Here is an 11,425-nt window from a genome sequence, read left to right on the forward strand (position 1 = left end):
TGGGGGCGAATCCTAACCGTAATTAAATAAAAAGCTACATTTCAGGGGTTAATGTGGTCAATAGATAATCAATTATGTCGGAATCAAGCCACAGCTGACATCCCAATAAAAGATGTAATCGTTTAGTGTTTGGGGTTTTTTTTGTAGCGTTCTGCGTCGATTCAAAGCAAAAATTATTTAATTAAGGTCAAGGACATATGCTTACTAAACTGAGACTACGGAGCCTTGCTGCCATGGCAACAGTGAACAAGAGCTAAAGTTACCTCTACGCAAGCTTTGGCTACCAGAGTGGGAGCAGAAGCACCAGCGTGTTATGTATTCTTTACCGCGGTCTGCCCGTCAGAGATGCAGCAAAACAAAAGCCGTATACATTGTAACTACCTTGGGATCCATATTGTATAAACAGGAAGCACCGCATTCCTTACAGCTAAAGTGACGTAAGGACTGTCCAATATTCACATAGACAATTCTGTAATTGCACCTTTTTAACCCAAAGTCTTTGATGCTTGAGCCTTTTACCCCCTTGATGACTTCAGTGGGCCTCCTCTTCGTGGGGGGGGGATCCCAGAAGATCTGAGATCTGTTCCCCCGCTAGAAGATCTGTCCCCCCCTAGAAGATCTGAGATCTAACCCCCCTAGAAGATCTGAGATCTAACCCCCTAGAAGATCTGAGATCTGCCCCCCCTAGAAGATCTGAGATCTTTCCCCCCTAGAAGATCTGAGATCTTTCCCCCCCTAGAAGATCTGAGATCTGTCCCCCCCTAGAAGATCTGAGATCTGTCTCTCCCCTAGAAGATCTGAGATCGCCCCCTCCCCAGAAGATCTGAGATCTGCCCCTCACTTGACCTTGGTGTGGAGAGGGGGAGGAAGGGGCTGCAATTCCTCTTTAGTGTGGCAGTACACCCCCGGAAGAAGAGGTTTGGGGATCTTGTGGAACATCTAGTCACTTCTTCACAAGGACAGAAGCACGGAAAATGAGTCCTATTCTCACTTGCGCTCTGGACACTTACCTTACCTCTTTAATGGAGAGTCTGGCCTAGGTGCCACTGTTTTTAGAGCAAAATGGGCATTACAGATGTGGAGTTGGTACAATGACAACAGTTTAATGTCGTGTTAGCCAAGACACCAGAGGGATTCCCCGAACAAAGACACCATATGTGTGTTACGGAGTCCATAACTGAGATGCGTCCTATTTGGTATACATACGCACCAAGTATTGGTCTTTAGGAGGAACGGTCCCGTTTTGGACTACTGATGACCCTTATTTGTAGGAGCTCAGAATGTTTGATGGGTACTTTTTGATATTTGGCCACATCTCCCAGACTTTCTCAAGTTTCTTTAAAGTATCTGAACTAGCATGGGGCATTTCTTTTGATATTAATCTTTTTGACAAGCTCAGCCGGGTAGGTTATGGTCTCGGTTTAAAATAATGCCTTTGAGCATAATGGTTTCTGTTTGAAATATATCCTCAGGGGTGTGATGGAGGACAGCGATCTTTGGGCATGGCTCGCTATACTGAAACGTTTCCCCATTCATTGGAATATTCCTTTCCAGTAATCTAATGTGTTATATCTGGAGAACCGTACCTGAGCACCTTTATTGCCTCCAACACAGCGGGGAAGATATTCTTAAATTTATAAATTTTTTTTTTTTGGTGACTTTAAGCTTAATTATAAATTACCGAAAGTATTATCCTGACTTCATCGCAATCAAAAGAGACTTTTATATACTTTTCAAGTCATGTAACACTCTGCCCATGTTACAGGCTCATCACTGTGACAGAATTGGCATTCTGCTAATGGAATGCCTCCACCCTCTTCATCACTGTGGCATGAAGTAGCATCCTGACTATGGAGCACCCTGCCTCCACCCCATCATCACTGTGATATCAAGTGGCATTCTGCTGCCTCCACGTCTTTATCACTGTGATATCAAGTGGCTTTCCGGGTACAGAATGTTCTGCCTCCACCTCTTCTTCACTGCGGCATTCTGCCCATGGAATGTCCTGCCTCCACCTCCTTCTTCACGGTGACAGCAAGTGGCATTCTGCCCATGGAATGTCCTGCCTCCACCTCCTTCATCACAATGACATTCTGACCACGAAATACCCCATCTAGATTTCCTTCATCACTGTGACAAAAAGTGGCATTTTAACCACAGAATGTGCTTCCTCCACACCTTTATCCTTGTGCTATCAAGTGATGTTCTGACAATGTCCTGCCTTCATCTTCTACATCGCTGCGATACCAAGGGTCATTCTCACCACAGATTGTCCTGCCTCGACCGCCTGCATCACCGTGACATCAAATGACCATGTGATGCCCGGCTTTCACTCCTTTCCTCACTGGCTGTCTGCCCATGAAGTACCTCTCTCTTCCCTCATCGCTGTGACATCACGTGGCATTCTGAATTCACAATGCGCTGCCTCCACCCGTTTTTCCCCATGCACAGCGCCTACTATTGCACCCCAATAAAGGGGTCCATCTGCCAGAACAGCCAGGACGCAAATCTTTCCGTACCACTGCTGCGTCTTAACGTGTGTTCAAGTTATTGTCAATTATAAATTAAATAAATGTAATTTTATGTTTTCACGAGTCACCGTCTTGTGAAAACAATCAAAGTTTTTTTTTTACTGTTCAATAATGATCTCTTAATTGTATGACATCATATCTCTAAAAAATAAAAAAAAGATGGCTCCTAAAATGTTCTTCCTGACTCTGTGAATCCTCTTTACAGCAGGAAATGGTTCTTATCTGCCATCGTATTCTGTGTAATCAATGTAAACATTTAGTTTCGCGTGTTTAATGTATCTCCACAATTTTCTCTGGTACATGTATCCGCACGAACGAAGCTGTGCTTAGATTCACGCACACACACACACACACACACACACACACACACACACACACACACACACACACACACACACACACACACACACACACACACACACACACACACACACACACACACACACACACACACTCCACCCCTGTGCACAAAGACCTAGCCAGCTGGTGAGTAGGGGGTGGGGAGAGTCAGCTGAGCATTACAGAAGGGGAGGAAGCATCATCTGATACAGAGGAAGGAGCCGCGCTGTGTGTGCTGGAAATTCCTGTTACAGGTAAAGACCCCCTTCGTTCGTGCCCTCTAACGTGCCAGGAAGGGCATTTGACTTCACCGGGGGGCTTACAACACCCCAGGGCATGTATATAGGGCATGGTAGGAACATATTACACTGCTATACCCAGCTCAGTAGCCCAACCTATGCCGCCAGAGGATGTATGGATGTTTCTAAGTATTTGTTGTGTTTGCTTAGATGCGCATGTTGCTAGTACTTTTATCTGTATAAATTCAATAGGAAGCGTGCATTGCTAATAATACGTAGCCAACTTGTTGTGTGAAGTGCGGTGACATTTAGACTCTTGTCCTGCACGCTCCATCGTCACGTGCAAGGCACAGTCTCAGGACGCATATGCCCTTATTCATCCGGCAGGGCTGCGTAGAACATTGGGCAATCTTAGTTTAACAGCGATCCACCATTAACCATTTCAGAGCCGGAGGGACAGCAATATTTTTTATTATTACTAATAATGATATTTGCTTTATAAATAATTGTATATTAGAATTTACTCGGCGCTTCTTACAATGCTTACATTGAAAGGGTCAGACAAAACTAGAATGGACGGACTAAGCCGAACCAATATGTTGGGTAAAGGGAGCCCTGCTTACAATCTTCCTTTTCTTCTAAGTAAAGCAAGGCCTTGTCAGATGATGTGATGCCTAAAGGCTGCTTGCTTTATTGCTTGCGTTAGGTTGCCCCATCCACCCCCTTAAAGAGACACCCCAGCCATCATGTTTAATGCATAGGATTGCTGAGAGGTCCCTTTAAATTTACGTGATGTTCCCCTGACAAACTGGCCATTCTGCAGAACCCAGTGCTGGCTCAGTAAAAGCTGTTGGCGGGGATCTAACCAGACGTGCATGCGCAGAAAGTGCTCCTTTCGATTTCAATGGGGGCTCTTTCTGGATACTGATTGGTTGCTTCAAGCAATTACCGGTATAGTAAATCATATTAATCAGTTGCCCACTATTGGTTTGATTGATATGATGATCACAGAATAATATGCCGTGTACACCAAACAGAAAATATGCCGTATGTACACAGATTTTTGGCACCTGTGTTTGTTGCTTACATAGTGTAATTGTGTACAAAAAGTCAGCAGATTTTGCTTTATGTTTCTATGAAAAAGCGAAGAATTATGGTGAATGGTCTAGAAAGGGGAGAAGGAGACCCGAGGCAGGAGATGATAGGTGGATTTGTAGTGGGGAAAAGAGATGTCCCCAAGATTCCCCTTCCTTCCTGATCCTGACAATGAAGTGGCCGGTCTGCAGAGGTGGGACTTAGCTACGCGGGGGCTGGGGAGGAAGAGCCAGTGTAACCAGGGCAGGCCAGACCTAGAGTGCTCCCAGATATGAGCTAAAGGTATGTTTTTCTTTTCTTAAGAGAAAGGACTACGTTCGGGAAGAGAGTGTGGATATGAAATGAGGTTCATAGCAGAATAGAATGTGTAAGCAAGAAAAAAAAATGGTAATATTGGTTTGCCTTTAAATACCTATTATGTGATGATGGGGCGGTGAGGCTGTTGCATTTGTTAGGGTTCAGTATCAGTACATAGGACAAAAATCTTTGTTTCTTTTGTATGTTTTGTTGGAATGTTTGAAGAAAATGGACCTCTGTTGACTAGGCCTCTGGTAATGGGTATGGAGTTGGGTAGCTGAAACTAAACGCCAAACTGAACACGGTTTTTATTATGTTCAAAGACCTGGAAGAATTCTGGGGAGCCCTGGTAATTCTGTCTTTTACCCGAAGCCGACTCATTAGGTTTTACAATGTTCAGCTGGACTCGGCAGCTCATAAGAGACTTAACACTGAACTCGGAAGGTTCTTGAGGGATCTTCTGAAATTCCGATGCTGAAACCAGGAAGTTACATTTAGTGATTTCATGATCGGATAATTGCTGGATTTTCATGCACCCTGAGTCTTAAAATCCACAGAATGTGAATTAATAAATCTAACTGGTACCACATATCTGTTCCTAATATATTCCTATGCTCCACAGCACGCTCCTTTGCTCTGTATACCATGATCCACAGCCTGTTCCTGATCAATCCCTCAGGGGACATCTTCCTGGAGAAGCACTGGAAAAGTGTGGTGTCCCGTTCAGTCTGTGACTACTTCTTTGAGGCTCAGGAACGGGCATCAGAAGCAGAGAATGTGCCTCCAATCATCCCTACCCCCCATCACTACCTGCTCAGCGTATACAGACATGCTATCTTCTTTGTGGCTGTCATCCAGACAGAGGTGCCACCACTGTTTGCCATTGAGTTCCTGCACCGTGTAGTGGACACATTCCAGGTGGGACATTTCTTTAAGACCTTCATGTTGGCTTTGTCTCTGTGTCGCAGGACAGTAATCCAGATAAACCTAAATAAATAGTGAAATGAAAGAATACAGAAATGTACAATGCACAATTACCCTAGCGGAAGGGAGAATTGTAGGAGACGTGGGTAATTTCAGATGGAGATCAATGTCTTTACATCATGAAAAATGGGCAGACTAGATGGGTCTTATCTGTTGGCAAATTCTGTGCTCCTATAGATACATTATGGTTTATTTTGCTATTGCAGCATATTTAACGAGGGTTTTAGTTATGTAAAATATGCAACATTAAAACTTAAAAGCATGGATGGACCTTTAGAATTTATTTTTTTATACATAAAACAAATAAATGTCTCTGTAACAAACACAATGTGTATGTCCCTAGAAGCAGTAAATGGAAATCAAGTGTGAATAGGGTTCCATATTAATATATATTAATAAAGGCAAAACATTGAACACGAAAATGTATTGGGTAAACAATTCATGCAGTCAAAGTAGGTCAACGAGCTCTCAGAAACACCTCTACGAACTATTTGGTCAACAAACTTTCCGACACACCTCTGTGAATTATTTGGTCAATAGAACATCCCCATACCGGAGAACTTCCTGGTGTAGGCCACCCGAAGCTTTGGCACTGCTGGCCAAGTGACTTTGTGAAGGGGCGGTGCTAGCCAAACATAGAGGTGGGTCTAGTTGCACATAGGGGGTGTGGTTAGCCCCAGATAGCCTTTAGAGGGAGGGAAGTGGGTGGGGAATAGGCCATGACCAAGCCCACTATCCTGCCCTGAAAAAAAAAAAAACCAAGAAAGTACCTTGCCTGGTTCCCAGTTATGGACACCAGTGGTAGGGTTTTGGTGTAAGAGATTCCTAGTAGGTTTGCCATGCCTTTTTATTAAGGGTACAATATAAACAGGGGTAGGGTTCGTGCATTGTCAGACAAACAGGTGCATAATCTGTAAGAAACACAAATAATGAGATGCAGCGAGTGCTTTTGATGTTAATAAAACACTTACAGGACAATCATTGTTCAGCTAGGGTCGAGTCCTTGATTTCTGGTGTGCTTCCCATAGGCTCCACAGCACACTGAAAAGAAACTCCAGTCTATACCAGGACTCGCATACCGGAGTCAAGGACAAAGTAGCAAAGACCATACAAATCAAAAGTCACAATCAGAACTTCTTGTAAAGAGTACCGAGTAGTATTGGCATTAAGAAACAACTAAAGACCACGGACTGGTTGGATTAAATAGTAATTGAATCTTCAGTATGATCTTCAACTACATTGGCTCTTATGAGTTCTCAAGATATTCCTTCTCCCCTTTTTTAGGATTATTTTGGCTCGTGCTCAGAGGCCGTCATTAAAGAAAACGTGGTGGTTGTCTACGAGGTCCTTGAAGAGATGTTAGACAATGGATTCCCTCTTGCAACTGAGTCCAATATCCTGAAGGAACTCATCAAGCCTCCAACCATTCTTCGCAGTGTTGTGAACACCATTACAGGTAAAACTGGGAAGGGAGCTGGTAAAAGAAACCAGAAAGGAGCTGGGTCTTCTATAACTAATGGTAAATGGGGGGGAAACATGTGAAAGAACGCTGTGTATCCTAGGATGGCTGGGTTATTGACACTTTACATTTTTGTTGCAGGCAGTTCCAATGTTGGTGACCAGCTTCCAACAGGTCAGCTTTCTGTAGTGCCCTGGAGACGTACGGGAGTGAAATACACAAATAACGAAGCCTACTTTGATGTGATAGAGGAGATAGATGCCATCATCGATAAATCAGGTAACACATGGAGTGTTAAAAAAATAAAGGTTATATATTCATTCCACCTGTAAATCAACTATTTGTTGTTTTAAAGTCTCCAAGTTAGGATAACCAGTTTTCTAGCTGCTCCTCCAGCAGCTACCTTCAGAACGATGGTTCTTTGTCGATTCCTGGACAACCGATTTCATAAATACTTCATCAAGCAGAGTTTCTTCTTAACATTAGTCAATTACAAGGGAGATCTCACCAACCGGCCCACGGAGATTAGCAACTTTTAATAAGCTGTACTTAGTAACCCTGCCTTCCACGTCAGGGGGTTAAACTCAAGCTAGTTAAGCTGGCTTTCCATCCGCGTAGACTTGCTTTCTCCATGGACTGGTTAGCATCGCTCGTGCCCGAGTGAGATCTAGTGTCGTTTTTATAAAACATCTAATGGCAAACTTTCTCTCAGGTTGCACAGTGACCGCTGAGATTCAGGGAGTGATTGACGCCTGTGTAAAGCTGAGCGGGATGCCTGATCTGACGCTTTCGTTTATGGTGAGACAACTTGGGTAGGGTCGCGGGAGCATCTGTGGTAATCGCCACTGTTTTTTCGGGACTCTGCTCGTCGGTGAGGGAGAAGAAACTTGGAACAGGATTTGGGGAAATTTAAACAAATGAGAAGCAGCAAAATATTTTTTCACAATGTTGGTTAGAAGAAAAATATTCACTAAAAGTGAAATAACGTAATAAAATAGCACTCCAAAGACCTAAATGATACTCAGTAACATGATCTGAGGTCTGTCTTTTCTTCACAGTATTTTTAGAGCATTCCCTACTTGTTGATTTTTTTTTTTTTTTTTTTTTTTTTATTATGGTATTTCTTAGGATAAATTAAATTTTACAAATTTTTATGCTTCTTTGGGATAAAACTTGTCAAACGTAACCTCCTTCTTTTCTGACCCAGAATCCGCGGCTGCTGGATGATGTCAGTTTCCACCCCTGTGTGCGTTTTAAGCGTTGGGAATCGGAGAGGATTTTATCATTCATCCCTCCCGACGGAAATTTCCGACTGCTTTCCTACCACGTCAGCGCCCAGAAGTAAGATTTGGAGGATCTAGTTAACGATCCTGCCGGAAATCATGTAAACAACAATGTATCCATAGCAATAAAGCAAAAGATGATCACCTTCGTTGGATGTTATGCCAATCAGACCTATAGCTATGCAGGTTGTATACGTTGCCTGTGCCCTGGAAGCTGATTGTCTGTGTGTTCCTTGCAGCCTGGTGGCTATACCTGTGTATGTCAAACATGGGATCAGTTTCCGAGAGGGAAGCAGCTCCGGTCGATTTGAGGTGACCCTTGGTCCCAAACAGAGCATGGGAAAAACCGTAGAGGGGGTGACGCTGACCGGGCAAATGCCCAAGGGTGTCCTGAATATGACGCTGACCCCATCACAAGGGACATATGTGTTTGACCCGGTGACCAAGGTTAGTAAGACATGGAATCTTTTTTTTTTTTTTCTCTCTGTTTAAATAGTATGTGACTTGTATGCACACATCCTATCTGTGTGTGTGAGTGTGTGTATATATATATATATATATATATATATATATATATACATATACATATACAAAGAGGGTGGGCTGTATGTTGACTCTGTATGTAGTATATTAAAGTGAATAATTGTTCATATACATATAACCTTTTTTTCTTCTTCTACGTACTTGTACATGGATCATGTGTAGTCAAAGTAGTACAAATTCCTTGTTGTGTACACTTGGATACACGCTATGTGTGTGTAGCCATGCTTTAAGGTTTTGTTTTTTTATCTCCCTTGATTCACCTCTCTGTCATCCTCTCTGGCCAGAACCCTGATTCTCCTCGTTATATATCCTAAATATATTATTATTTTTTTCCTAAGTTGTTGTCGTGGGATGTGGGAAAGATCAATCCCCAGAAGCTACCAAGTCTGAAGGGTACTATGATACTCCAGGCAGGATCCTCAAAACCGGACGAGAACCCAACTCTTAATTTGCACTTCAAGATTCAACAGCTGGCCATCTCAGGTGAGTCGCGGCGAGGTCTTAGTCTTAGTAACGGTGCTGACTCTTACCTGTGTTCGTATAATTTCCAGCAGAGGGATTATCTGGTGTCTGTGCCATCTCAGGTTATTGATAGGGGATACCAGTGTCAGCCGGGTTCAGGAGGACTCGTCTCCTCGATCTCTGCTCTCTTGGGTAATGTCACAAGTGGAGGGTGGTTAGTCTAAGTGGAATGTACAGTAGGTTATTGCTAATATTCTCCTGCCATGGATGTGATAATGGTTAAACTTTCGCTTCCGCAGGTCTGAAAGTCAACAGACTGGACATGTACGGGGAGAAATACAAACCTTTCAAAGGCATCAAATACATGACCAAGGCTGGCAAGTTTCAAGTGAGGACATAGGAGAGCTGGCACCAACGTCCACACACCTGCCTCGGACTCATTGCTGATACTCGTATAGCTGTGTGTGCCCTCACGTGCGTAAATACACTCTTTTTGTGGGGGAAATCACTTTTTGTGTGGTCTGGCAACCTGAGCCCCTCTGTTTTTGAACTAAATCTCCTATCATTCTCAGTCGAAAAAAAGGAGCTAGGACCTCGGCTGAAGGGTGGTGAAAGCAATCATGTGTGCAGTTTTTGCAGGGCAAGGTGTTAAAAAAATGTCCTGCATGTAAAGGGTATGCTGGTAGCATGCGTGTATTAAGCATGTTCTGTGTACTGGCGTCATTTTAAGATTACTGTACACGGCTCTGCTGTAAGCGTGGAAACTACTAAATAAATAATATGTCTATTTATTTCCGTTGGGTAATCCGAATCCTGATGTAATAAGACCAAGGCAATCAGAGCATATTATCTTAACCCTTAAAGGACCAAGGATGAGCCATGCCACTATAATCTCCTTATTACAGGGAACTCTCACCTGTGTCTCATAAGCAGGTCTGCTGATACTTAATAAAAATGTTTTTCAAAGCCACAAGTGGATTATTTCTCTAGGAAGTGATGATTTATTGGAATTATTGAGCCTTTATGTGTTTTACTTTGGTGGTCCTTGGTAAAAATGAGTGTGACGTAACTACTCATAGCTGGTATGAAACAAACCTTATATCCTCATCTGGGAACATCCCAGGGTATGCTGCTCAAAGCTCTCCTTTTTCTGCGAGACAAGCTGCCCCCCCCCCCCAGCCCAGAGAAAGACGAAACTGACCTGGTGAAGCAGGGCTTTACCCATAGACAATCAAACCCGGAGTGTTCCCAGGTATGTGAATTTCCTCCTTATACCATTTAATCCAGATTACTAGCCCTCTTGGCATCAGACACGTTCTGGGGGTGTTATTTGTCGTTTATTTTGACCTCTTTCACCTCAAATCTCTCCTTTCGCCACCCATCCATTTGGCTCTGTTCATTTAATTTCACCCCTTTAGCATACATACACTACTATTCAAAAGTTTGGGGTCACTTAGCTCCTTTTATGGAAAACAAGGACGTTTCTCAATGCAAAATCGATTAGCCTTTTAAACTTAAGCTTGGATCAGCAAACACAACGTGCCATTGGGACACAGGAGTGATGGGAGTGATAAAGAAGTGATGGGAGTGATAAAGGGCCTCTGTACGCCTATGAAGATATTCCATTAAATATCAGCCGTTTCCAGCTACAATAGTCATTTACAACATTAACCCCATCAGCTTTTGACTGGTAGTGTACATAATGTTTGTTTAATAAAGCAGATCTTCTACATAGATATTACAGCTTCACTATGGAGGCAGCCATAAATCAAACGTATTTCGCAGGACGCCGTGTCCCGCGCACGTGGGTAATAATTCAGTCCGGCGTTAGAGCAGCTGCAGTACATTTGATGTATTTGTTTACTGAAACACTGGAACGTTACAATATATCTCACACGCCAAGTTCTTATGGATTGCTGCCCGGTGTATATTTCTTGCAGTCTTCGTGTTTATTATACATACATTTTATTACGCGAACCCTTATGAGAGCTGGAAATTGGCTTGTTGATATTAGATATCCTGGGTGCGGCCGCGTGGAATACGCCATCAGGCGGCCACCATGGCCACCAGTCCGACCCTGCTGCGCCAAAAGGGTTGCCCATAATTTCATGTAAACATTATTATAGCGAACAGCTGTAAGTGAACTACAATCCCCATCATCCTCTGCCAATACATTTTATAATGGAAAGCGCT

General features: G+C 43.2%; 1 protein-coding gene across 1 annotated transcript; it reads left to right on the forward strand.

Annotated features, from left to right (window-relative positions):
* Positions 1-3,020: 3,020 nt before the first annotated feature.
* Positions 3,021-10,024, forward strand: AP3M2 (adaptor related protein complex 3 subunit mu 2). The gene is made up of 9 exons (XM_053463069.1): positions 3,021-3,124; positions 5,124-5,419; positions 6,770-6,941; positions 7,086-7,223; positions 7,657-7,742; positions 8,152-8,285; positions 8,467-8,674; positions 9,109-9,253; positions 9,532-10,024. The coding sequence occupies exons 2-9, from the start codon at positions 5,147-5,149 to the stop codon at positions 9,630-9,632; spliced, it is 1,257 nt and encodes a 418-aa protein (XP_053319044.1). The 5' UTR covers positions 3,021-3,124; positions 5,124-5,146; the 3' UTR covers positions 9,633-10,024.
* Positions 10,025-11,425: the final 1,401 nt, after the last annotated feature.

The sequence above is a fragment of the Spea bombifrons genome, chromosome 4, assembly GCF_027358695.1.
Source record: "Spea bombifrons isolate aSpeBom1 chromosome 4, aSpeBom1.2.pri, whole genome shotgun sequence".
NCBI lineage: Eukaryota > Metazoa > Chordata > Amphibia > Anura > Pelobatidae > Spea > Spea bombifrons.

What these genes read in the sequence shown, in the direction of transcription:
- AP3M2 (XM_053463069.1), top strand. Translation starts at nt 5,147, where the DNA reads ATGATCCACAGCCTGTTCCTGATCAATCCCTCAGGGGACATCTTCCTG. An exon ending in GTGTAGTGGACACATTCCAG is followed by an intron (nt 5,420 to 6,769) that starts GTGGGACATTTC and finishes CCCCTTTTTTAG; the next exon opens with GATTATTTTGGCTCGTGCTC. An exon ending in TGTTTGACCCGGTGACCAAG is followed by an intron (nt 8,675 to 9,108) that starts GTTAGTAAGACA and finishes TTTTTTCCTAAG; the next exon opens with TTGTTGTCGTGGGATGTGGG.